Source organism: Mixophyes fleayi, chromosome 4, assembly GCF_038048845.1.
Source record: "Mixophyes fleayi isolate aMixFle1 chromosome 4, aMixFle1.hap1, whole genome shotgun sequence".
Classification (NCBI taxonomy): Eukaryota; Metazoa; Chordata; class Amphibia; order Anura; family Limnodynastidae; genus Mixophyes; species Mixophyes fleayi.
The window spans coordinates 318,909,697-318,937,052 of NC_134405.1; the positions used below are offsets into that span (position 1 = coordinate 318,909,697).

At 40.3% G+C, this 27,356-nt stretch overlaps 1 protein-coding gene across 2 annotated transcripts in view; it reads right to left on the minus strand.

The window, feature by feature from the left end:
* LOC142152978 (matrix metalloproteinase-21-like) overlaps nt 1–27,356 on the minus strand; it is a 39,215-nt gene that overhangs the window by 4,766 nt on the left and 7,093 nt on the right. The window contains exons 1-5 of one of the 2 annotated variants that reach the window (XM_075210164.1): nt 13,499–13,558; nt 10,448–10,761; nt 5,862–6,513; nt 1,566–1,705; nt 262–403 (exon numbers count right to left, since the gene is read on the minus strand). In XM_075210164.1, coding sequence (XP_075066265.1) covers nt 262–403; nt 1,566–1,705; nt 5,862–6,513; nt 10,448–10,621 — 1,108 coding nt within the window. In that variant the 5' untranslated portion in view covers nt 10,622–10,761; nt 13,499–13,558. Of the gene's footprint in view, nt 1–261; nt 404–1,565; nt 1,706–5,861; nt 6,514–10,447; nt 10,762–13,498; nt 13,559–27,356 lie in introns of those variants that run through there. The other variant, XM_075210163.1, reaches the window with a different exon arrangement.

The window sequence follows — 27,356 nt, forward strand, 5'->3', positions numbered from 1 at the left end:
TTGCAGAGTGAACCAATATTTATGAGAGTCCCTACTTTCAATGAATTAGGAAGCAGTGATGTCACACAGTGATTACACAATTCTCATGCCTAAATATGTACCGACCACCAGAGAGCAAAGCCTTGTTAATACACCAAAGGGCCCTAGGCAGCATAAAGACAGTGCCCACTGCACACTAGGCAGGAGCCTACGTTGCCTAATGAATAATCCTACTATGCCCAAGAGTATTAAATGTACACATCATTCACCAAGTACAATTACCATATTTTTTCTGAACAGTTTTTCTGTCCTCCCAGTCCAGCTCAAAGTGCGTCCCCTGCGGAGTGTAGTTTGGTTGCATCACTGACCCCATGCGGTTGATATGGGGTAAGCCGAGGGCATGGCCAATTTCATGGACTGCAACCTGCAATACAACATTGCAGTTAGATATCTACATTGGAGTTGATGACATATAATGAATATCGCTTAATGAATAAAAATATGTTAGTCCCCTGTGCTAGGTGGTGCTCTTGTCCAGCAACATAAAGCTGTCTCCTACGGGATTGGTCAAACAACTATGACCCAATATTTAAATTTAACCATCATCTACACACATCCATTCGTAGGCTGAACTAATATACTCAAGAATTCAGCCTATCAATTCACTAGTGACAGTCATGAGGTATGAGGCATTTTGTGAAGTCACTAGTTCCTAGGAACGGTAACATTCTCAGAATTATTGGTTCAGCCAATCAGATTCTAGCTATCATTTATGTAGTACATTCTAGAAAGTGACAGCTGCAATCTGATTGGTTGCTATGGGCAACACCTCCACTATTCTTTTTTAGAAGCTTTAGTAAATAAATCTACCCTGACATGCTTCTTTCATTTTTAAATGCCTTTAGAATTGTGCAACATGGCCCTTCATGTGTTTATCCTATTGTCCTCAGATGTGGCTGTTCGATGACTAGAACTGCGGGAGCAAATCTACCATTATTTGTCACCCACACTTAGTGGGAAACTAACCCTACACATAATGGGAGACATTTATGAAAATATATCCACATGTAACTGTAAAGAAATAGAAGGGGCTACAATTCACAGATTTTCTAAATGTCCCTTTAATGTCTTCACCCAACTGTTAGAACCCTGGGAACTGATGTCCGAAACCCCACAAATTGAGAGATATTCAACTGCAGGTAGGATTGGTGTGAGAAGATTAAGTTAATCCAGGGCATGGTTGTCATTGTAGCTGATTAGACAATATCACGCCTTGTCCATGCATTGACGACCATGTCCCCTCTGTAACAGAGTGGGAGATGGGTTGTTCCCCACAGATTTAGCTCTATAACAGAGCTAAATGGAAGCACTTCAATAGAAGCTTATTGTGAGCTATGGACGGACCTGCTCTGTTGGCTTCAGGCGACAGAGGTGTCATCTTGTTTTGACAAGCGGTGGGTCAAAACCCACTCAGTCCACTCACTACTCCACTTCCTTCTCCATACCACAAATTATTTCTTTCAAGAACGATCCAAAGCAAAGTGTCCAAAACACACAAATCCACAAGTACACCATCACAGACTCACTTTTAGAAGACTGATCCCTTGTTCACTGCTCGGCCCAACAAAATGTTCATCATCATCAAAGTGAATGTCTCCCAGGTACCAGGCGTGTGCAAACTGCTGCCCGACTCCGTCAAACGCCTGAGAGCAGCCCAGGTGTTGCCCTGTAGTAAGACAATGTGGTTGCTGATATGCACCGATATGTAGCTGATCACGCTAAGCACTCTAATGTCACGTAGAGCACTCTAATGTGTCTATTTTAACATTAGCTATATAGGCAATTATCTAAGCTGGGTTTCATCAAATTATTATTCTACTAATAAACTGATGTCCACTCATTTCCTTTTAGTTCATATCTCCCACTTGATTAAACCATAATATTTTCCTGTTGTCTCAAAGTGCTCAGACCCACTCCAATTGTTATGGCCAGTTTGCAGAGTCTATGGATACCAAACGGCTTCCGATCCCAATAAGCATCTTATAGGGCATCAACTGATGTCGGTCTGGACATATGGTAAATGGGGTTCGATGATGATCACATCTGACCGTGTCTGTGGTTATTGTAGGACTGCACTCATGGTACTCTAGCAGATTCAGCTGTTTGGCCAGAACAGCCGGATCATTCAGATTTGACCATACATGGGAATGGACACCTTTAGAATCAGCATCTTTTCAGCACTAATGGTTAATTGTTTTGAAAAGGGCTGAAAGATAGTAAAATATTAACAATAGTGGTGGCTGCCTGTCAAGTTCTACTGTAGTGTAGGAGGGAGTTAGGAGAGCTCAGACCTTTATATTTTCAAACTGAAATGATACATTTCAGGTAGACTAGATAACTTTGATGTTAATTTCATCAGAAGCAGCAGAATGGTTAACACTTTGCAAATCATCTTGGGCCTGATTCATTAAGGATCTTAACATGAGAAATTTCTTATTTCAGTCTCCTGGACAAAACCATGTTACAATGCAAGGGGTGCAAATTAGTATTCTGTTTTGCACATAAGTTAAATACTGACTGTTTTTTCATGTAGCACACAAATATCAACTTTAAATTTCAGTGTACAAATAAGCTATCAAGTATTTGTGTGCTACATGAAAAAACAGTCAGTATTTAACTTATGTGCAAAACAGAATACTAATTTGCACCCCTTGCATTGTGCATGGTTTTGTCCAGGAGACTGAAATAAGAAGTTTCTCAAGTTAAGATCCTTAATGAATCAGGCTCCTTATTATCAAATGAGGGATGTGATTATTTTAAACGCATTTGTGGTAAGTTCACAATGCCTGAATATTTTAGAGTACTGCTGTATCGTTGCGCACAATGCCATAAACGGATATGTTGCACACACATTCTCTAACTCTTCGAACTCCATCTGATGAAGCAATGCAAAGAGAAGTTGGAGGATGAAACAATCACTTGAAAAAAAAAACATAAGTAAAAAACTAGCTAGACAGAAAACATGTTTTGTGGCCACATTAGATAAACACTTTTTCAACACCATATACTGTATATCTTATTTTTTTTGTTAGTCACAAACAAATCAAATGAACAGTAAAATCAAAACACTACATTTCTGACCGATTATTCAGAACAATAACTGCCTGCGGATTTACAGACCAGCCAGTAAGTCTGAATATCAAGCCCACTGTTCTGACAGTAATTGAAGGACTTTACATTAGAAACTGCATTCACTGAAATCAAAGCATTGCCTGTGATGATGTGTTTAAAGGACAATAAAGTGCACACAACATTAAATAGGCGCCAATAATACTAGATACACTTAAAGAGCGCTTGTCACCATAAATTATTTTTTTCTCATTTAATAAACCATACCTGCTTTAGCAAATGCACAGTGTAATAATATTCTGGGCCTTTTTTTATTCCAATAGCAATACCTCGGCCTGTATTAAAGACAGTTTTGATACTAATTATTTTATAATGCCCAGGTTACTGCAATTAAAACATAAGCGGGAAAAGCAGAATGAGAATATCATCAGGTATTGAAATGGGGCAAGTTGGTATTGATGAACGCATATGCACAAAAACTACCCCTATGTTTTATATATATATATATATATATATATATATATATATATATACTTTCTACTTTAGCTCATTTTTATCTTCTATTGTAAAAGACAGATGGTTATTGTCATTGTGTGTTGATGACAACATAAAATCTCTCTCTTTCACAAGCTTATTTATTAATACGCAGATATATGATTGGTTTTCGCAACTTTCAAAAACCACCTATCGCTTTAATTATGAATAAAGCCTCGTTGAGGCACTTGTGTGATACTCAGTTAACTTAATGCTTCACTGGTCCAGCGTGAGGGGATCTGTATATGCGTGACCCGGCTTTCTCATTGGTCACAGACATGACCAATTGGAAAACGTGAAAGGTTGACCTGTTTACCGATCTTGGGTTCAACTTATATTGAAGAAGTCCTACATATGCTAATGGTATATATGGTTAATTCTCCTAATGAGGGTTCCCACACATTAAAGAATAACTCAACAAAAAAAATGGGTGTAGGTCAATTAAGTGCTTACTTACCCTACATGCTCCATCCACCAGATCCTATCTAAGATTTAATGTTTCCACACTGCACTGCTGTTATAACACTCTGAGTGGGTGTCAATGCCCCTCCCCCATGGGAATCCCAATCAGGCTGGAAGAGGAGAGTGGAGTGCAGCGTGGGACCATTAAAGTGAGTGAGGACACTGGCAGATGCTTAAATGGAACACGGAAGGTAAATAATAATGTATTTTTTTATTTCATGTCATTGAACCGCACCCAAAACTATTTTCTTATTTTGGTGAAGTTATCCTTTGAAGTGTAATTAAAGTTAAATAAAGAAAACACCTTTATATATTCAATAGTTATTCTTTCATGTGAAATTAATAAATGGATATGTGAACCTAATGCTACAATTTTTACAAACTTTGCTGATTGGGGACTGCCTTTATGTGCTCTGATTCTTGTGGGATGGCCTTTCACAGAAATATGGCAGCCTGATGTAAGGAATTTCTGAATTATTTTTTTAGTAACCTGAGCTGTACAGGAATACAAGGCAAACAAAAACTATATAGTCGCTGTTGTTTCCCTTTCTAAAACATCAAAACTCTTCTTGATATATGAATATAAATATGATATATGTTACATGAAAAATATTTTGTGACATATATATATATATATATATAAAACATATATATTATGAAAGACATATATGATCTTTGAAATTGGAGCAACTTGTATTTTAACTGTGACATATTGGGGGGTATCACCTTATAGGGGTATATTTCCTAAGCTGCGGGTTTTAAAAAGTGGAGATATTGCCTTTAGCAACCAATCAGATTCTAGCTGTCATTTTGTAGAATGTACTCAATAAATGATAACTAGGGGCCTGATTCATTAAGGATCTTAACTTAAGAAACTTCTTATTTCAGTCTCCTGGACAAAACCATGTTACAATGCAAGGGGTGCAAATTAGTATTCTGTTTTGCACAAGTTAAATACTGACTGTTTTTTCATGTTGCACACAAATATTAACTTTAAATTTAAGTGTACAAATAAGCTATCAAGTATTTGTGTGCTACATGAAAAAATAGTCAGTATTTAACTTATGTGAAAAACAGAATACTAGTTTGCACCCCTTGCATTTTAACATGGTTTTGTCCATGAGACCGAAATGAGAAGTTTCTTAAGTTAAGATCCTTAATAAATCAGGCCCTAGAATCTGACTGGTTGCTATAGGCAACATCTCCACTTTTTCAAACCCGCAGTTTAGTAAATATACCCCATAGAGTTTTTGAAGCAAGATGTGAAGGAAAGTCCTCTATGGTGATCTAAATTGTGGGACTGTGCTTGGAGAACTTTGCAATTGGTGAAAACCTTCTAAATGAACAAATACACCCAATGGGTGCTGTTTACACCCATTGTGTAAACCTGCTTAGATATAGATACCTCCTCCTTAAATCAAGGGGAAAGCATAAGGTATTGTAAGTTTTAAAATAAAGATATTTCAATTGTAGTAAAAACTTAGTGTTAGATTTATCAAGCTTTCTATAAAGGAAAAGTGAAGGTGTTGCCCAAAGCAACCAATCAGATTATAGTTATCATTTCTAGCCTGTAATAGATAAACAATAGCTGCAATCTGATTGGTTGCTATGGGCAACACCTCCACCTTTCCTTTTTAGAAGGTTTCATAAATCTACACCTTAATGTCTTAGCAGAAGGTAGTGGATATTTATTCGTCATAAAACAGGTCTGTCCTTTGAGAAGTCTTACATATCAGTGAGGAAGAGGTTTAACCTGCCTGTGCCAAAGCCAACTCGAATATCTATGTCTTCTCCGGTGAGGTCCTCCGCAAACTGCAGCGGGATCACCTCACTCCACATGCGAAAGGCCATGTTAAGTATTTTCCTCTGCTGGTCGACGGTCAACTGCATGCTGTACCCTTCTCCCATCAGCCTCCACTTCAATGTTCTCTTGGGGAAACTCATGTAGTTTTCATTTTCCACAGCCTCTCTGTTATCCCGTTTTCTTCTGTAGTGATCGACCAGTCTAGATAGGACACTTCTCCTTCCACGTTGAGAGCTTTCCGCTTGTAGGAAATCATGGTGGGTTTCATTGGCTGCCAAAAGACTCAACGTTGCATTTTTACGCTTGGATGGGGCTTTGTGGTCAGGAACGCCGCAACGGGGCTTGTTCATGGCCAGCTTGGTGGCAGTGTCCAGGAAGCCGGTGGCATTTAGTCCATTGGCTTCTTGAAATTTCTTCAAAGACTCTGAAAACAACGGACTTATCTCCGTTTTATTAGGAGAAGTGAAGATAGAACGCTCTGCCGATTCCCCTTCCGAAATGAGCTGAGAAACATCTTGTGGCGCTTGGTCAAGTTCAGGAATCTCTCCAAACACTTGTTCTTCCCAATTCACAGGTCTCACCCAGCCATATTTCACAAGGTATTGCTGTTACAGGGAGAAATACAAATAGCAAATAAGAATCAAGAGACTGACATAATAGAACCTATAGAAACCTAAACTGCATCTTGTTTTATATAAAATAAAGATTAATACAGCTCAGAAATAAACATGTATTAGTTTTACATTTAAACAGATTCAGCCTTGGGATCTGGCTTTATTGCTATATACAAGAAAATTCCATTTAATGAACCTCTTGATGGACACTGAATTCAACCTTTATACCAGACCTAGCTCTCCAGGTGTTGTGAAACTACCAGTCCCAGCATGCACAGCCAGCTATCAGCTGGCTATCTACTAGCAAAGCATGCTGGGGCTTGTAGTTTTGAAATACCTGGAGAGCCATAGGATGGCCAAGCCTGCTTTATAAGCTTAAATGCCTGGAAAATCTGGAGAATATCTTATGCTCAGCTAGCAAAACAGTGTTTAAGATCCAAAGCTGGCCAGATGATATTGGGCAATACCCCTGATATCACAGTATGTGTGGCCCAAAAACAACCGCAATGCCCGATACCCATGCAAATGAAATTGGGTACGTTGGTAGAGGTGGTCTGGAGATGACCGCAGATCTCAGCGATCAGCCTGTGTGAGTACCAACCCTCCAAATGCTCTAACAAGTCACAGTAACACCAGAAGTCATCCGGTGTGTTTTAGATCTCAGTCTCCTAATGTGAATAAAGAGCATTATGGAGGCTGAAAGGACAAGGCCTCCCCACTAACAATAAGTACCAGGACCGTGCTCAGTTGAACAAATGCTGGGACACCTAATACTATTGTCGGGAGCGGGGAGAACTGACTGCTTGGGACCCACCAGTGTATCGGGTCCTGATCACGTAATCTGAACAAGCAGAGCAGTGAGCAGCGGTTTTGGTTGCTGAAAAATGTTTTAGTTCCTCAGAACTTCTTGGGTGGGCTCACAGGGCTCATGGCTGTTATCAGAGATAATTACTGTGGAAGTGTGAGAGATAGCTGAGATTAATGTACAGGAAACACACCTCACCCATACACCCACTCTACGCTGTATACACACTGAGTGCTTGGTGGAGAGATGCTTAAGAGGATGTTTACACTGCCTCACTCATCATGTGTTGGCTCAGACGTCTGTTTTCTACATATAAAATATATACATATATATAAAATATATATACATATATATATATATATATATATATATATATATATATATATATATATACACATACATACATACATACATACATACAGAGAGAGAGAGAGAGTTACTCTGCAAATCACCCATCCTCTCCAGTCTTCCTTGGAGCAAAACCTCTTATCCTGTGAATAGGGATCACATTGTTCTCTAGATTTTAAATCCAAATGTAAGGGTTACCTCCGGGTGAAAAACGTGTTTGTTATATGATCATATTAGTTGAACTGCAGTGTCAGATCTATTTATAATACATGTCATTTTGCCTTTTACTTGTATTTGCCATATCTTTTATCAAGTCAATCTTACCCAACATCAACAACCTGTGTTACTTTTATACCTTGCTTTGTTCATTTTAATTTAATTTACATCCAACTTCATAAGCAGCCAGAAGATTATTAAGGTAATTGAAACATTTCAGCTTTCAGCATAAATGCAGTTTACATTGAAATAGATTACTGTTCTGCATAGGACATTAGACTGTCAAACTTGTTAAAGGAAACTCACATTAAAAAAAAATAATTAATCTTTAAATCCTACCCCCCTCCTCCAACTAGTGGTTACTGATGCTTGACATTAAACTGCCTACACTGTATGGTGGTTGATGCAGCTGATTGGACAAACTGTGACAGCCATCCAATAAGCTTCTTTAACTACCCTACTGTATAAGACAAAGAGACATTAAGACAGGCACTATACACATCTGCACCTTCCTTGTATAAATATTACTAGATTAGTACATTCTAATCAATGAATCTAGCAGATAGTAGATATGCTATGTATTTTATTTAAGCCTGCTATAGGCAAGGTATATTGCTATACCCAGTGGTCAAAGTGGAACTTTGAAATGGAGGTATGTAAAATGTGAGTGAATGGAATTGGGCTGTTTGAGTTTTATAATTAAAGCAATAGAAGTGGCGGCATGGCGTAGCACCGTATACCGGCCCACTTCCACCACTGGCTATACCTTGCACTCAGACTGCTATGCTGTGATATGGTCGCAGAAGACTAAGGTGACTTCTAATTTCTAATCTACAGCTCTCCTTCCTCTGCGCTTCTGGAAATAACGGTAAGTGGAGGAGGTGAGAGGCACATGGGGGAGGCCCAATGGCATGCGGGGAGGTCTGATCACATGGATCACATGTGGGAAGTCTGATGGGAAAGTCTGATGGTTTGTAGGGAGGTCTAATGGGCACGTAAGAGGCATCTGTGGAGGTCCGATGGTCATGCAAGGGATGAGTGGGGAGGCCTGACGGGCATTGGTGGGGAGGTCTGATATGCATGTAAAATTCATGTGGGGAGTCTGATGGCATGTAAAATGCATGTGTGGAGTCTGATGATATGTAAAATGCATGTGGGAAGGTCTGATGGCATCTAAAATACATGTGGGGAGTCTGATGGCATGTAAAATGCATGTGTGGAGTCTGATGATATGTAAAATGCATGTGGGGAGGTCTGATGGCATCTAAAATGCATGTGGGGAGTCTGATGACATGTAAAATGCATGTGGGGAGTCTGATGACATGTAAAATGCATGTGGGGAGGTCTGATGGCATGTAAAATGCATGTGGGGAGGTCTGATGGCATGTAAAATGCATGTGCGGAGTCTGATGACATGTAAAATGCATGTGGGGAGGTCTGATGGCATGTAAAATGCATGTGGGGAGGTCTGATGGCATGTAAAATGCATGTGGGGAGGTCTGATGGCATGTAAAATGCATGTCGGGAGGTCTGATGGCATGTAAAATGCATGTGGGGAGGTCTGATGACATGTAAAATGCATGTGGGGAGGTCTGATGGCATGTAAAATGCATGTGGGGAGTCTGATGACATGTAAAATGCATGTGGGGAGGTCTGATGGCATGTAAAATGCATGTGGGGAGGTCTGATGGCATGTAAAATGCATGTGGGGAGGTCTGATGGCATGTAAAATGCATGTGGGGAGACTGATGACATGTAACATGCATGTGGGGAGTCTGATGGCATGTACAGAATTCTGAGAGGCATGGCTCTTTGTGGTATTCTTTTTTCTTTTTCTTTTCAAAACCGTGTTATAAGCATTGTGTAAAAATAGAAAAGAAAGAACAATCTGTTGACATATTACAAGATTGAAGACATGACCAATAAACATATTAAAGTTATTCTTTTACATCAAGTCTATTGTAAAGTTACAAAGTGAACCGACATGTGCAAACTTGGGAAGAGAAGCAGTTAAAGTGGGACAGAGTTTTTTTTATGTGAGGGGGGCATGAGCAGGGTTAGAAGAAAGGGGGTGGGGTGGGGGTGTTTAAATCAAGTCGCACCTGGGATTGGGGAGTGGTGAATGTGTAACCATGGTGTCCATACCACTTGGTATGTGGGCACAGTATTATTGAGAAGAGTGGTTAGGACTGTACACCATAGGGGAGATGTCATATGAGGTTGATTAGTTCTGCCCTTGAGGAAAGGGGGTTTGTGGTATTTTTTTGACTGGGGGAATAAATTCTGCGCACACGACTGCCGGACATCACTGTTATGTCTGGCTGCATCCACTTCTAGTTAATCCAGTACTGATCTCTCTCTTCAAAAATGAGCCAAGATTTCCGCATGGTTGCAGAGTCTCATTGTGGGATGTTCCAACGACACCTTGCGCAGAATTTCATTTTCCCCTTAGTCTCTGTCTGTTTGGCCACCACTGAACTATATCATCATTTACAGAAGAAGAGATCTAGATATCCTACTACAAGATAGTAATATTCCTCCTACAGCTGGCTATACCTGTGCAGCCTCAGGGCTCAAGATGGCATCAGCTTGCGGGTGACTTTGTAACTCAACATCCGAATGATCTCTGTTGTGGAAGAGTTTTTCCGAGCTTGTCCCCTCTAATAAGAATAGCAGGTGGAGGACAGTAACCGGGATTGACACCGTTTTTAGGCAACCAGCTTGCTCCATACCAGTTGGACCTGTCCGTCTTCTGTTTTCATGTGATCAGCGTTGGAAGGACTTGTTGTGTCTCCGTTTTTACGTTAAAGGGTTCACTCTCGTTGTCTCTTCAGTTCTGTGAATTCTTCAAAGGCGGATTTCTTTAAAAGCTGGAAGAGATAAAAATTAAAGGTCGTAAACCTGCCAACTGCCCCATATATATTACCTAACACTTCTTGTCCCTCTTTTTTTCCACACTGTCCTCCATTTTTATATATATATATATAATTGCCAATTTACTGTCATTGGGTTTGATTACTGAATGACCAGATATTTGACTAACATATCTTGTCATTTGCTAGTTGGGCATATGGCCAGATCTGTTGACAGCAGAGACATTGTCTTCCCTTCTTGTCCAGTCACTTCTTTTGATTGGATAAGAGGGTTGCTCAGTTTTCCATAGATTCTCTGATGTCAACTGGATTTGGTAAAAAAAACTACCAAATTAGTCAATGTCATCTTGGCCGACATGTCAAAGTTAAGTCGTTGTATTTCAGCTCACGCCTTTGATTGCTACCAGCGCTGACAAAGATACTGTTTAAACATAAGAAAACTAAAAGCAGCTTCCTTTGATCAGCGTCAGTGTGGTCACTTCCTTGTTATATTTGCATGACAATGTCTGTGTATGTCTCTGAACATGGGATAAAAGTTATTTTTTTTCAAATCTTATGTGTCCCCCTACGTGATCTTTAGCCGTATCACTTGCTCCAGCTACAGGTTAGTTGTAAGTGCTGATTGATAGTGATGACGGACATATACGCATGCTACAACATGTGTTTGCAATTAATATAAACTGTAAAAATGCTTTTTATGTACAGAACACATTAATATTATCCTGATAAATGTATTTCAAGTTATAAATATATATATATATATATATATATATATATATATAAATAGTTCATTTTTTTATTATTGATTATATTATTAACAGGTGTTCACTTATTTAATATTTTTTCTGTGCATTGTATTGTAACTTTATATTGCACTATGCATTGTACACATTCTGTTGTGTCTGTCTGCATATGGAAAATGCTGTCTAGGCAGAGCATACTAATATCTGTATTCAACTGGGAACGTTTATCAGATCCGCTTGCTCTTGAATACGGGCGTAAGGGCGTGCAAGTTTGTGCGTTTTTTTTAAACACAAGTTACATTCAGATTGAATGAATCAGACCCACCATGTCTTGATCTGGGAGGGATTCCAGGCATCTGCAATCTCCCTCTAAACATGGTCCAACACTGAACACAAGCATAGCTGTACACCATTCACATCTGTACAACAGCTACTCCTAATGACAAACCACATCACTAGTATATACCAGAGCTTGGTAACTTGTCTGGAACTGCCAACAATATGCAACTTTGTACTTTTATATAAAATGAAAACGAATACATTTTGCCATTAATTCAATTACAATAAAAATGTGCATAGTATTTGATTATATTTAGTATTTTGTTCTGATATTCCTGTACGTTGTCTGCAGAACAATGATCTGCAGATCTCTAGAGAGGTCAACCGTCTAAGTTACCTGTGCCCATAGCTAGGACTTATAACAGGACTTTTGAATTTAAGTAATAGGATTACAGGACATAATTCTGCAATCAAATCGTTAGACATTTTGGGCAAAATTATTTATATAAAGTGCAGTAATCCACATCAACTTTAATACACTATATTTAAAAATATTTTAAATTGTTATTTTTATTTAAAAAAATTACTTAAATTAATTAAAAAATGCAACTATATTAGGGTAATGACATTGTATATGAAGCGAAAAGAAAATGTTATAAAAAAATAAACATTCTTTTTAAAGAAACTTCCATTCTACTCTTTCCTTTGCATTTTCATTATTATGCTGTAATATGTAGTAACTAAGCAACTATAGGAAGATAATTAATATTAGAAATAAAAATATTCTAATGTATTTTTTATTACAGTTTTTTTTCTAAAGACATTTAAAACATCTGTGGAAAAAGGAATCCCCAAAAACATTTACTGTTATAGATGTATGTTTTATACGCACTTTAAAAGTAGCAAGTAAGCTTATGTTGGAGAACTTATTAGAATTCTACCTTCTGCAGCACTAGAGGAACATAAGAAAATCAATGTAGGCACTAAAATGTGCTGCATATAAATAATTGAGATGCCAAATTACAGAGCTTGAACAACTGAGGACATAGTATTCACCTTAATACATTGATACAATTAAGAAAAATCAAAATACTTACAAAATTAAAAAATAGGCTGAAACTGTAATGAGAGATGAACAATCTTAATCTAAAATATATTCTAAGCAAATATAGAAAGGTGTGAAAATACAGCAATGTATTAAATAACAACATTAAATAGTAAATACACTCTTTTGTATACAGTCTAACTAGGATTGCTATATTTATCTGTTTAAACATTTCCTAATCACAGTCCTATAACATTATATAACAATTCAAGCTTAGTTATAACCCCAGTTAATGGGGACATAACATACCAAAAATGTAATCTGCTTTATTCAAGAAAACAATCATAGATATAATGGAGATTTTTTTTTTAAATAAATAAAATCTTAATTTCTATTGAAAAGTGATCATCTGTAGCTATGATGCAGAGATAAACCCTTCAAATAAAGTATAATGCAATGTAACAAAATGTTCTACAAACTTAATTTACAATGCATTCGGTTGCAATAAAATATATTTATAAAGAACATTTCTTTTAAGTTGCCAAACTTTTTCGATGGATTGTTTTTACAAGAAAATGTATCTTTTTCCTGGGATAGATAAGTAGCAATAAATAACAGGGGCTGTGCAGGTTTCTATCACAACAGATGAAGATTAAGTTGCACTTACTTGCTGGGAATCTCTCGTGTGTCTGATGCTAGTCTGCAGCCTGTTGATGGCGAGTCTTTAACAAGGTCAGAGCGGGGAGGTGAGTCCGCCCCTTAATAAATCATAGGCTGTCATCGGAGCTGTTAGCTTATCGCCAAACAGAGCAGGGGAATGCCAAACCTAATTATGTACAATTATGTATCTCATGTACAGAGGCTACTTCTCTACAGCTGACTGGTTATTGTCAGACGGCTGAAACCGGGATAATCACCTCTAAACTGGACTGTTCACTTATAACTTCAATGATTCGGAAATATTAACTTGCAATGCTGGGAATAGGGCAATGTCTAGAATGACCTCATCTACATCCGGAGTATTACTGTACATACAGTAAGGGTGTATTCTTTATATTGTAATTGGTGATCTGCTATGTAAGTTTTGCTCCGTTTCTATGCTATGTTATTGTATGTTCTACAGATCACAAGTATTAGACTGACATGGACTTAGCTGGTCCTTGTACACAAGCCCCATAACTACTTTAATGCCTAGTGTCGCCGGCATTAGGGAGGGAGGTCTTATAAAGAGAGAGTATCTAACTGCACCTGCTATGGGGTAATATAATATCACAGGCTGTGCTGCAGGTCCATCTAATCTATTGGGTTGCTTTTTGTCTCTAACTCTGTTAATCATATTCATCATCATCATCATCATTTATATATATAGCGCCAGAAAATTCCGTAGCGCTTTACAATTGGGCATATTGATATGTGAATGTTTCTATCATACTGTCTCTTTTCGAAAGTTTATCTAGCAATCTTTTCTGATAAATTTTCTTAGCCCATACACCATGTTAGTGACCCTTTTTTGAATATTGTTTTTTTTTTTTTCATTTATGCAGATAGGGTCATCATAACTACACAGCAATCATTGTGAGGTTTTATCAGTAACATATATCTTCTTTTTTCCTGCCACACTTCCTATACAACCATTTATTCTGCTGTCCTTTCCCATTGCTTTACTACATTGCCTGCTTACCCCTCATACCACCTGACACTATGGACCTCATTTAGAGTCGGATGCCAGCAGTTCCTGCAGCTAGGTAACCACTTGCGCCACCTAATTTCTGCCGCCCAGCTTTAGCCCTGTTTTGACGTATGTTGCGTCTGCGCCTCACTGCGACTAGGATGTATTTACATGGTCACGCCTTCACAATTCCGCGTTCCTCCCATTCTCTCGTAGTGATTCATGAGCTGTCGCAAGTGTTAATTGCATCTAAGATGCAGGCGGATTTGGTGCTTTCTGTACATGCATGATAGTGTTGTTTTGTTGGATGCGCCTAAAACGGACTTTGCGTGAGGTCCTATAGCTCTAAGGTCCATTACTTCTGTTGTCACCACTCATTCTGTATTCTGCTTTTGGATGTTTGTGCCTCATATTATTGTACATTTCATTTAATTACATGTCACATTCCACACTTAATCTAAGCATGTTATTTCTGCCTTCTGGAGAATCAAATCTGGTACAACCTTTGTATAATCTGCAAAAAGACACAAACCTCCCCTTATAGCTCACAAGTAATATCACTATGAACACATTAAATAAAACAGGTATAAATATAAAAATAAATTTGTGCTTATGTTAGTTTTAAGTGGGGTGGCGCTTGTAAATGCAACATTTTGCTGCAGTCTTAGGTGTGCTGGTTAACAAATTATCATTGTCTATTTTATTAACAAAAACAGGACCCAGGATTGGTCTCTGAGCTGATCCACCAGTTACCAGCCTCTTATCTGAGCTTGACCATTGACTACAACCAGAGGCTGTTTGAAGGGGTTGTGTGCGGTTTAACGCTTACGAGAATTCCGACAAGCTTCATTCCTACAAAAAAAATCTGATTGCATAAAAAACTAATGCAACACTTAGGGGTATATTTAACAAATCACGGTAGTGCACTATTGTGTACTTACCGTGGAATTAAAGTCCCGATGTGCCCTCCGCAAATTTATTAAAGGTGCATCGCAGCAGATATCATGGATATCTGCTGCTTTGCACTCCTGATCGTTTTTGCGAGCAGTCACCATTCAACAGAATGGTGACTGCTCTGGCCGCAATCTAACAAGTCCCGAAATTTTTTTTCTTTCGGGAACTTGTCTTGATAATGTACGCTTCAGCTGGCGTACATTATCAGAATTGAAGAAATCCACTGCTGTCAGCTCTGCTCCGAAGAGCAGAGCTGGACAGCGCATGTGTGGAGGGATCACATGATCCCTCCCTGTCACTCAGCGCGCTCTCTCTGCAACTATCGTTGCAGAGACAGAGTGGGGACTTTGTGCGCATGCGCAGTAGCATGAAGAAGAGAAAGTACACCGAAGAGGAGGAGATCGGGAGACAGCGCGACCGAAGAGGCAGTGGTGAGTATGGTTTTTTTCTATCACAGATACAGCAGTTTTTCGGAACTGCTGTTTCTGTGTTCCCTTTTTAATAAATTTGAGAAATAGTTCAATCCTTATCCTTGCGATAAGGATTGATAACTATTTCTCACTTTTGCCAATTAATGATAAATGTGCCCCTTAAACACTTAACACTTAACCTGGGGTCCAGACATTGCCGCTTTAACTTATCATTGATCTAAATGGTGCAGACGTCAAACTGAACTGCCGGAGAGCTGTGTCTTCAGTTGCTGTCAGCATGTTGGTGTCATCGGCCTTCTCCAGCTTTCAATCTATGGGACATTATGTCACTCATTCAGGGTTTTAAGTGCCCCCTAACCATTGGCGCCCGAGGCAACCATCTAATTATATCGATGACCTGGACATTACCTGATATTTCAGAGCCTAGTTTCCTAGTTTCTTCTAAATGGTGTAATTGCTAAGAATTATTTTACAACAGTAACATTCTAGTACAAATCAATACAAACAGTGAAGAGGTCCCTGCTCTCGGCAGCTTACAACCTGAAAGGTGGCTCTGCTATTGCTTCATCAATAAGATGAACCTCTGATCTGAAGGAATTCAGACTCCTGTGAGCCAAAGAGCAGCTATGTATTTAATGTTGCCAAAATCTATGGTAGTAAAATGTATGAGCAGCATTTTGTATTCCAGCGAAATTCTCTTGTGTTTATTTTCCTACGATGATTGATCCCTTTTTATAAATCCATAAAAGTATGTGAGACGTAGTTCTATCAGCTCAGCCGGGACTACTCTACCCCACTTGTATGTCTGACGTAAGTTAAAGTATATATCGGAAATGGAGGTCAATGCCGTTGTATAGTGGCTAAGCTAGATGACGCAGCAATAACTGAATGTGTATGTTCACGCTTCTTAACTACTATAACAGTTGATAAAACATCTTTATTCAGAATAATACATTGTTAGATTGTTAAGAAGAACTGAATCCCTCTAGACCACCTACAGACCTTGATGAGAATCCAATGTAATGAGTCACTGCTGCTATAACTCAGTGGTTACACTAACTAGGACACCAGGAATTGCTTACACGGACTTAAAGAGACACAACAAAAATTGAAAACAAATAAACCCCTAAATGGCGACGATAGGATTAAATATGATAATATTTGATAATGTTTGACATGTACATAGGTCTAGCAGCTGCAAATACACAGGTGGCTGCACCCACCTGAAAAACATGGAAATGTACAAAACAAGAGATGCAGCGCTACATACCTAACTGTCTCAATTGAAAAATATAGTCTGGGTCACAAATAATCTTGATATAAAAATAAAATTTATTGCATTAAAATATCAGAAAGTAAAACCTATGTGCTAAATGACACATGTATAAACATCTCATACCCCACAGTAGATGTATCAGAGTGCACTGTGATGTGAATAATGTATAGAGTCAATATGCAGTTATTATGTAGCGCTACTATATTATGATTGAATAGGACAGCTGTCTCGATAGTGACTATATTAACTCAGTACATGTAAGCATCCAGATAATCCTGTAGAAGGGGGATGTATACAATAACACCATCATCCGTGATATGGTAGTCGTATCAAAAAATCAATAGCATCCAAGGGGCACATTTATCAATATTCACATAAAGTGAAAAGTAGTTTTCAATCCTTATCGCAATGACTATTTCTCACATTAATGTACAGCCCTGCACAGAAACAGCAGTTCCAAAAAACTGCTGTTTCAGAGATAAAAAAAAATCATACTTACCCCCCTCTTCGGAAGCGCTGTCTTCGGGTCTTCTCTTCACTCTTCAATTGCACATGTCCAGTTCCAAGAACTGGACATGCGCAGACAGATCCCCTCTCTGTCTCTGCAACGATAGTTGCAGAGAGAGCGCGCTGAGTGACAGGGAGGGATCATGTGATCCCTCCACACATGCGCTGTCCAGCTCTGCTCTTCGGAGCAGAGCTGACAGCAGTGGATTTCTTCAATTCTGATAATGTACGCCAGCTTCAGCTGGCGTACATTATCAAGACAAGTTCCCGAATTATTTTTTTTATCGGTACTTGTTAGATTGCGGCCAGAGCAGTCACCATTCTGTTGAATGGTGACTGCTCGCAAAAACGATCGAGAGTGCAAAGCAGCAGATATTCATGATATCTGCTGAGATGCACCTTTAATAAATTTGCGGAGGGCACATCGGGACTTTAATTCCACGGTAAGTGCACAATAGTGCACTACTGTGATTTGTTAAATATGCCCCTATATTATGATTAATTAGGACAGCTGTCTCGATAGTGACTATATTAACTCAGTACATGTAAGCATCCAGATAATCCTGTAGAAGGAGGATGTATACAATAACACCATCATCCGTGATATGGTAGTCATATCAAAAAATCAATAGCATCCAAATGTCTGAGTACGCTGTTGCGGTTCTGCAATCCGCAGATGGATGGTATATAATGAATATGCCAATTAGTTCATCGGTACGTGTAGATATGAGCAAACAACGTGTATACAGATAACACACTATAGTAATCTGCAGAGCTCTCACATCGGCAGCAATGTAACGTATATCCTCTGTCTCTGACAGTATAAGATTAGCGAGATAAACAAACCAATTTTGTGCACTGTGGTCAATTACAGATGTGTAGGGAGATATACCCCTATCTCGTTATAGACCAATATGGCATCACAGTGCTTAATGGCTGATGGATATGGCTATATCAATATCCGAATATTTATCTCGCTAATCTTATACTGTCAGAGACAGAGGATATACGTTACATTGCTGCCGATGTGAGAGCTCTGCAGATTACTATAGTATCATATCTACACGTACCGATGAACTAATTGGCATATTCATTATGGGGTATATTTAAGAAAGCACGGTAGTGCACTATCGTGCACTTACCGTGTAAATTAGGCCACGGTGTGCTCTCTGCAAATTTATTAAAGGTGCATCGCAGCAGATATCATGGATATCTGTTGCTTTGCACTCCTGATTGTTTTTGCGAGCAGTCACCATTCTGTTGAATGGTGACTGCTCCTGGCCGCAATCTAACAAGTCCCGAAAGGGAACTTGTGTTAATGAAGCTGGCGTACATCATCCGAAATGCTGCTAATGCTTGTGTTCTTCGTTATGTCCAGCTCTGCTCCGGAGAGCAGAGCTGGACAGCGCATGGGCAGGGAGTGATCTTGTGATCCCTCCCTGTCACAGCCTCAAGCTCTCCGGTCCGGCACATGTGCAGTAGCATGAAGAAGAGAAAGTACACCGAAGAGGAGGAGATCCGGAGACAGCGCGACCGAAAAGGCAGTGGTGAGTATGTTTTTTTTTTTATCACAGAAACAGCATTTTATCGGAATTGCTGTTTCTGTGTTCCATTTTTCATAAATTTGAGAAATACATCAATCCTTATCCATGCGATAAGGATTGATAAGTATTTCTCGTTTTGCCCGATAAATGATAAATGTGCCCCTAAATACCATCCATCTGCGGATTGCAGAACCGCAACAGCGTACTCAGACATTTGGGTATTGCACTATCGTGCACTTACCATGTAATTTGGTCCACGAAGTGTCCAACTCAAATTTATTAAAGACGCATCGCACTGATGACTGATGAAAATGAGTGCTTTTCACTTCAGATCGTTTTTGCGAGCAGTCACCATTCAACAGAATGGTGACTGCTCTGACCGCAATTTAGCAAGTCCCGAAAAAATCTTTTTTTCGGGAACTTGTTGTGTTAATGTACGCCAGCGTACATCATAGGAAATGCAGGTGAAACTTGTGTTCTTCGTTATGTCCAGCTCTGCTCCGGAGAGCAGAGCTGGACAGCGCATGGGCAGGGAGTGATCTTGTGATCCCTCCCTGTCACAGCCTCAAGCTCTCCGGACGGCACATGCGCAGTTGCATGAAGAAGAGAAAGTACACTGAAGAGGAGGAGATCGGGAGACAGCGCGACCGAAGAGGCAGTGGTGAGTATGTTTTTTTTTAACACAGAAATAGCAGTTTATCGGAACTGCTGTTTCTGTGTCCCATTTTTCATAAATTTGAGAAATACATCAATCCTTATCCATGCGATAAGGATTGATAAGTATTTCTCACTTTCCCCGATACATAATAAATGTGCCCCTTGGATGCTATTAATTTTTTGATACGACTACCATATCACGGATGATGGTGTTATTGTATACATCCCCCTTCTACAGGATTATCTGGATGCTTACATGTATTGAGTTAATATAGGGGCATATTTATGAAAACACGGTAGTGCTGAAGCTGGCGTACATTATCAGAATTGAAGAAATCCAATGCTGTCAGCTCTGCTCCGAAGATCACAGAGCTGTGTGGATCACATGATCCCTCCCTGTCACTCACAGCACACAGAGCGGGGATCTTTGTGCGCATGTGCAGTTCTTGGAACTGGACATGCGCAATTGAAGAATGAAAAGAACGAGGAGAAGACCCGGAGACAGCGCTTCCGAAGAGGGGGGTAAGTATGATTTTTTACATCACAGAAACAGCAGTTTTTCGGAACTGCTGTTTCTGTGCAGGGCTGTACATAAATGTGAGAAATAGTTCAATCCTTATCATTGCGATAAGGATTGAAAACTATTTTTCACTTTATGTGAATATTGATAAATGTGCCCCATAGTCACTATCGAGACAGCTGTCCTATTCAATCATAATATAGTAGCGCTACATAATAACTGCATATTGACTCTATATATTATTCACATCACAGTGCACTGTGATACATCTACTGTGGGGTATGAGATGTTTATACATGTCATTTAGCACATAGGTTTTACTTTCTGATATTTTAATGCAATAAATTTTATTTTTATATCAAGATTATTTGTGACCCAGACTATATTTTCCAATTGAGACCATTAGGTCCATAGCGCTGCATCTCTTGTTTTGTACAACAAAAATTTAAATTTTCAGATAAAAATCTTGAAGGTAGGATACATTGTCCATTGTTAACCAGACATCCATTGCTGCTCTTATAAAATAACTACCCCTTCACTCCAATGCAGACAGCTGCAATTCTTCTACATCTTTAATACAGTGTTCTGATGGTATCTGATAGAGGTCAAAAAGCTGAGATTGGCTTTCTGTGACTGACCCAGCCCCTGCGTATGAATCAACCAATCCACAAAGTGCAGTTTAGCCAAGTAAGTCTGCCTAAGGCTGGGTACACTCTACAGGTTTTTCACGCGCTTACTGTGCCAATCACACAGTAAATGGCCGTTAGGTCCAATATCGCATTTGTGTGTACACTCCAAGGGGGTACAAAAAGAGGGAACACATTAATCTTATTGAAGAGACAAAGATGGTTAATTCACATATGCCAATGTTTGCTGATATGAAACAGGGATACTGTTTTAGGCTGAGGTTCAAAGACCTATTAGTCTGTTTAACATTAATATGTTATTGCTATTGGAGGCTTCATAATTTAAAGCATTTGAAAGTTAGCTCTAGAAAACCCACAGCTAGGATTATCATCACGTAAATCATTTCAGGAACTGCTATATAAATGGCATCTGCTGATATTGTACGTTCCTCTGGCCATTTAAATTCTTGAGGGTAATGTATTACAGAGTAAAATGTGTGTCAGGTGAGGTCACTAATCCCCCATCACACTTTTTCTTATCTCTTTAAAGCTGTACTAGCGCCTGGATAAAATATTTTACTAAGGCGCCTCTTGTCCGAGCCAGAGACTCAGCGGCTGGGACGTGCAACACTTTTCCCGGGAATTTGCCTGTTCTGTAATAGGGAACTGGCAAATCATTAAACTGACCAACTATCATAGATATCTGCTGCTTTGCACTTTTTTTCGTAATACAAAGCAGTCCCCATAGATGTCTATGGGGACTGTTAAGTATTGCAATTTAACAATGATTGGAAATGGTTTTACACATATGGTAATGTGCGCCAGCTCAGGCTGACGTACATTACCGTTTCTGCTATTTTTCAGCAGTATTGGAGGGATCACATGATCCCTCCCGGTCACACAGCGCATGTGTGGAGAGATCACATGATCCCTCCCTGTCACACAGCGCATGTGTGGAGGGATCACATGATCCCTCCCTGTCACACTCCGCTCTCTGCAACAGTGAAGTGCAGAGAAGTTGTCAGACGGAGCATGCGCACAAGGCTTCTGTGGAGCGCACACCAGCTTTGGGAACAGGCAGTGAAAAGGTAAGTTTTTAACTTCACAGGAACAGCAGTTTTTCGTGACTGCTGCTCCTGTGGAGATTTTTTGACAAAGATAAGAAATAGTTCAATCCTTATCAGTGCGATAAGGATTGAAAACTATTTTTCATTTTAGGCGACTGTTGATAAATTATTATTATCACCATTTATTTATATAGCGCCACTAATTCCGCAGCGCTGTACAGAGAACTCATGCACATCGGTCCCTGCCCCATTGTAGCTTACAATCTAAATCCCCTAACATACACACACAGACAGACACAGACAGACAGACTAGGTTCAATTTGTAAGCAGACAATTAACCTACTAGTATGTTTTTGGAGTGTGGGAGGAAACCGCAGCACCCGGAGGAAACCCACGCAAACACGGGGAGAACATACAAACTCCTCACAGATAAGGCCATGGTTGGAAATTGAACTCATGACCCCAGTGCTGTAAGGCAGAAGTGCTAACCACTGAGCCACCGTGCTGCCACTTAAACATTAATACCCAGTGTTAGAATTAAAGTTATTTAGTTTCACTCAGTGTTTCTAATCCAAGAGAAGATATAAAGATGAAAACAAACAGGGTTATTCTGTGCACTCCGCACCTGAGTGGCCTCTCGCCCTGACTGGCCCCCTTACAAACATGACTGATGTCTGATGCAGAGAACTTAGAGTATGTCTCATTCCAGTTGTAGAGCAGCCAATTACTTATAGTGATTTATTGTTAGCATATGACCGAGTTACCCGTGTGTTGTTTTTACTCACAGGTTTATCTAGACAGATCGCCAAGCTCCCTTATTAGCTGTGATTTATTCATATTGACTGTCTGGTAATGAAAAGTTATTGGGAATACGTGCAGTCCTGGAGTCATGGACAGAACTGCAGGTATATAGGGCTAAAACTGCCCTATGTATAGAGTTACCACATCAGCCACGTTAATCCAGACCAGGGGCAGGCTGCGCTGGGTGTCAGGGGGCATCTCCACCCCCCCCCCCCCAGGCCAGGTTCCATGGTGGGCTACCTTGGGCTGGGTCACTGGGCCACCTGCATTTTTTTTCCTTTAAAATGTTCCTAATAGGCTGCCGAGTCGTGCCTTAGCCCCCGGACTAAAATTTGCCAGCCCTCCCCTGATCCAGACACATATGAATGACTACATGGCTGCTAAACATGCATGTTGCATGTTTGCATATTGTAAACAGGGGCAGCACAGTGGCTCAGTGGTTAGCACTTCATGAGATCGATTCCTGACCAGGGTCTTATTGTGGGGAGTTTGTGTGTTCTCCCCGTGTTTGCCTGGGTTCCCTCCAGGTGCTCTGGTTTCCTCCCACACTCCAAAAACATAACTCAGATAAAATTAGCCCATGTCTGTGTGTGCGTCTGTGGTAGGGAAATTAGACTGTAAGCTCCAATGGGGCAGCGACTGATGTGATTGACAAATATTCTCTGTACAGCGCTGCAGAGTTGGTGATGCTATATAAATAAATGATGATGATGATGCATGTGAAGTAGCTGTAGTGTAACCATACCATATGTGTAATATATGATCTGAGATCACATTCTCAGTTTTGCCAGAATGCGTCAAGAACACAACTCAAAATAGGGAAAAATGTTCCCTATAAAGATAAGATAGTGAATATTCATCAACGTTCAATCATCATCATCATCACCATTTATTTATATAGCGCCACTAATTCCGCAGCGCTGTACAGAGAACTCGTTCACACCAGTCCCTGCCCCATTGGAGCTTACAGTCTAAATTCCCTAACATACACACACACAGACTAAGGTCAATTTGTTAGCAGCCAATTAACCTACTAGTATGTTTTTGGAGTGTGGGAGGAAACCAGAGCACCCGGTTCAATGCGGGGAATATATTGAGGGGGTCATGTAGGGTTGGATATAAGTCCAAATCGTAAGTGCATATTTTTTTTAAATGTATTTATTTTAAACAAGCCCCTATAGACAACAGGCATCATCATAACATCGATGCCTGTTATCTCTTCTGAATGATACACTTTCAGAGTATCTTACTGAAATGTACACAAATTGCATGCTATGCAGACTCACGGGTATCTCAAGATACCTGCACCTGTGCATCTTACGCAAATTGCTTATTTCACACAGACCCAAATACCACCTATGTTTTTTAAATAAATTGCATCCAAGTCTACATAAGGCCATAAATGCAGAAAAATAATGCATGAAGATACATTCTGCATTTGCACTGCAAGGCACCATGGTATATTCTGTCTGAGATCACTCAAGCAGCACTTCAAATAGGGATCATTGAACCATATAAACATTATTCTGGCAGTTTACATGAGCATTCACAGTGAATGCTGGAAGGACCATGGACTCAAGACAATAGGACGTGCTGTACTAATGATCCGTTGAGCATTCGCTGACGTTCGTGTACTGCTGGTGAGCACCTCATAGGTTTCAATGATTCCTATTTGAAGTACTGGTTATACTGTGTTAACCAAGCGGTGAATTCAGCTCAGACAAAACGTTCCATGGATGCATGAAAAGTGCTAACGACTATGATATGTTAAGATCTGTCTGTGGAAATGTCTTTCAATAAAAATCGGAATAATTTTTTTATTTTGATCAGCTACTCACTACCAGATCTGTGTGCGTTAATCAACTTTTACATTCTGTACATATCCAGTGTGCTGTATAGGATCAGGAATATTAATATAAAGTGGTAAAATACAGTAGAATTTAAACAGAGCCAGGGCCACCATCAGTGGGGTAAAGCTCAGATTCTGGCTGGGCCAGGGGACATTTGCCCCCCGGGCTGGTCCCAGAGTGGATTACTTTGGACTGGATCACTGGGTCACCTGCTTTTATTTCCATTAAAATGCTCCTAATACCCTGCTGAGTTGAGTCTTGCCCCCCAGGCTAAAACTTGCCAGCCCTCCCCTGGTACAGCTGTAAGGGGGCCCGGTCAGACTAGACTCCTCTGTCTGTCTGGGCCCCCTATTCTGACCACCTTACCCCTATCCCTACGCAATGTGGCGGCACCCAGCGGTGATGTCATCACTGTGCGTCACACTCCTAATCGCATTCAACAACAAGATAAGTTACTTGGGTCATTTGCTGGGAGTAGCGGAGCATGTACTTTGATAGGGGAGAGGAGGGGGGAGCATAGCATGTATTGTAATGATAAAGGGGGGTAGGCATATACCGACCTTTCATCAGGGCCGTATTAACCCTGGGGCTAACTGGGCTACAGCCCAGGGGCCTCGGGCATCCAGGGGGCCCTTGAAAGTGCTCAGCAGCATTATTGATCGGGCGGGGGCGCCCCCGGCCCGATCAATGCTGCTGAGCACTTTCACTACGGTCCTTCCCCGGCGCGCTGTAGTCTCCTTACTGAGGAGATCTCTTGAGTCTCACTCTCACGAGATCTCCTCAGTAAAGAGCTTACAGCGCGCCGGGGAAGGACCGCAATGCCAGGAGAAAGAGGTAAGTGCCTTGGGGGCGTCTCGACTCACGGAGGGGGGGGGGGGGGGCGTCTCGGATCACGGGGGGGAACCCTCACAGGGGAATGGAGTCCCCCTTAGCCCAGGGTCCTTTATTCCCTTAATCCGGCACTGCCTTTCATCAGAGAGGAAAGGAGGGGCAGCCATTTGCTGTGATGAGGGAGATATTTACTGAGGTGAAGGGGGGCATGTATTGTGATGAGGAAGGGGGGCATGTACTGTGCAGAGGAAGGGTGGTGCATGAGCGGCGAAGAGGGAGGGGGACATGTACGGCAAAGAGGAGTGGAGGGAAGGCCCTGGGTTTCTGATGGCAGCCCTATACTGAGTATCCATATACAACCCCGAACAGTCCTATGTTGGTTGTGGGGTCCCGATTTCAGGTAAATAATGGATAATGGTATTTGAGCATATTTATGCATATTTAAGTAGGTGCTGTCACGTTGCTGGGTTGTTCCCAGGAGAGTACCACTTGGCTCGGATAACAATCAGAGACACTCCATGTCCGGCCAAGCCGCTTAGTCCTGAGAGGTTGGGTCGTGAGGGGCAAAGCTGAAGACGATGGGTTGGAGATGGTAGAATTGTGAGAGATGAAGCCAATGTTGTTCGGTTGGGGAATGTCAAATTATAAGAGAAGAAGCTGAAGTCAATAATCAGGTTAACAAAACCAGACACTTTGAAACACCAACAGCGGAACCCTATACCAAACTTTGCTTGTGTAAATATTGGGGGAATTGAGGGCCTGATAAAGGCTGAATACAGATGAGGTCTCTTAATCCTAACTGTCTTGACCTTTAGCAGTAAGTAAAAAGTGTTGATTGCAGTAAGTAAAAAGGAATGTTCAGTTGTCAGCGTTGATGGTGCCACCTGTCATCTGTAGCTGGTATTGTGGCAGATCTTTGTGGATGTGATCAATTTGTCCCATTTTTTATCTTGGAATGTTGGCAGGAATGTATTCATTGGTGGAATTTTGGGTACTATAATGTACCAGCTAGTGGACATGGCAGGTGACAAACACAATCTGGAACATATTTTCAAGTGTTGTGTTAGGAATAAATTTAACCACAGCCAGCATGGCTCATTTTTTGTGTCCTGTAGCATTAATCATCGTCCATCATAAATCAAAGAAGGATACAAATTCTTGGTGTATCTGAGACAGAAAGGAATGGGTTGGCATCTTTTTCTTCAGTGCCAGAAACACGGAGCCAAACCCTGTTTATAAGTTGGGGAATTTCAGTTTGAAAAAAATTTCAGCTGGCATTCAAACTGTATGAAGAATTAGTCATCTGTGTGATAAGCTGTATCTAAATAAAGCATTCAAAACAACATATTACAGTGCAACCCAGCCCCGTGCTGGTTAGTCTTTTGCCCTTTATAACTGACCTTCCATATGTCCTGAAGAAAACAATATAGAAACATAGATTTAGAAGTAAAAAAAACCCTAGTCTGCCCTTTTTTACTTAGCAAATAGGTTATGGGGCTCATTGCCTTGTATAAAAGCAAAGTACGCAACTCCGAATAGGCTTATTATAGACAAATAATTAATAGTTAAAGGATCCTTAGGGGTATATTTACTAAACGGCGGGTTTGAAAAAGTGGAGATTTTGCCTATAGCAACCAATCGGATTCTAGCTATCATTTATTTAGTGCATTCTACAAAATGGAAGCTAGAATCTGATTGGTTGCTATAGGCAACATCTCCAGTTTAGTAAATCTAGCCCTTAGACACAGTGGAGGCTGTTATTTTGTGGACTGCAGCAAGATATATGAGATTG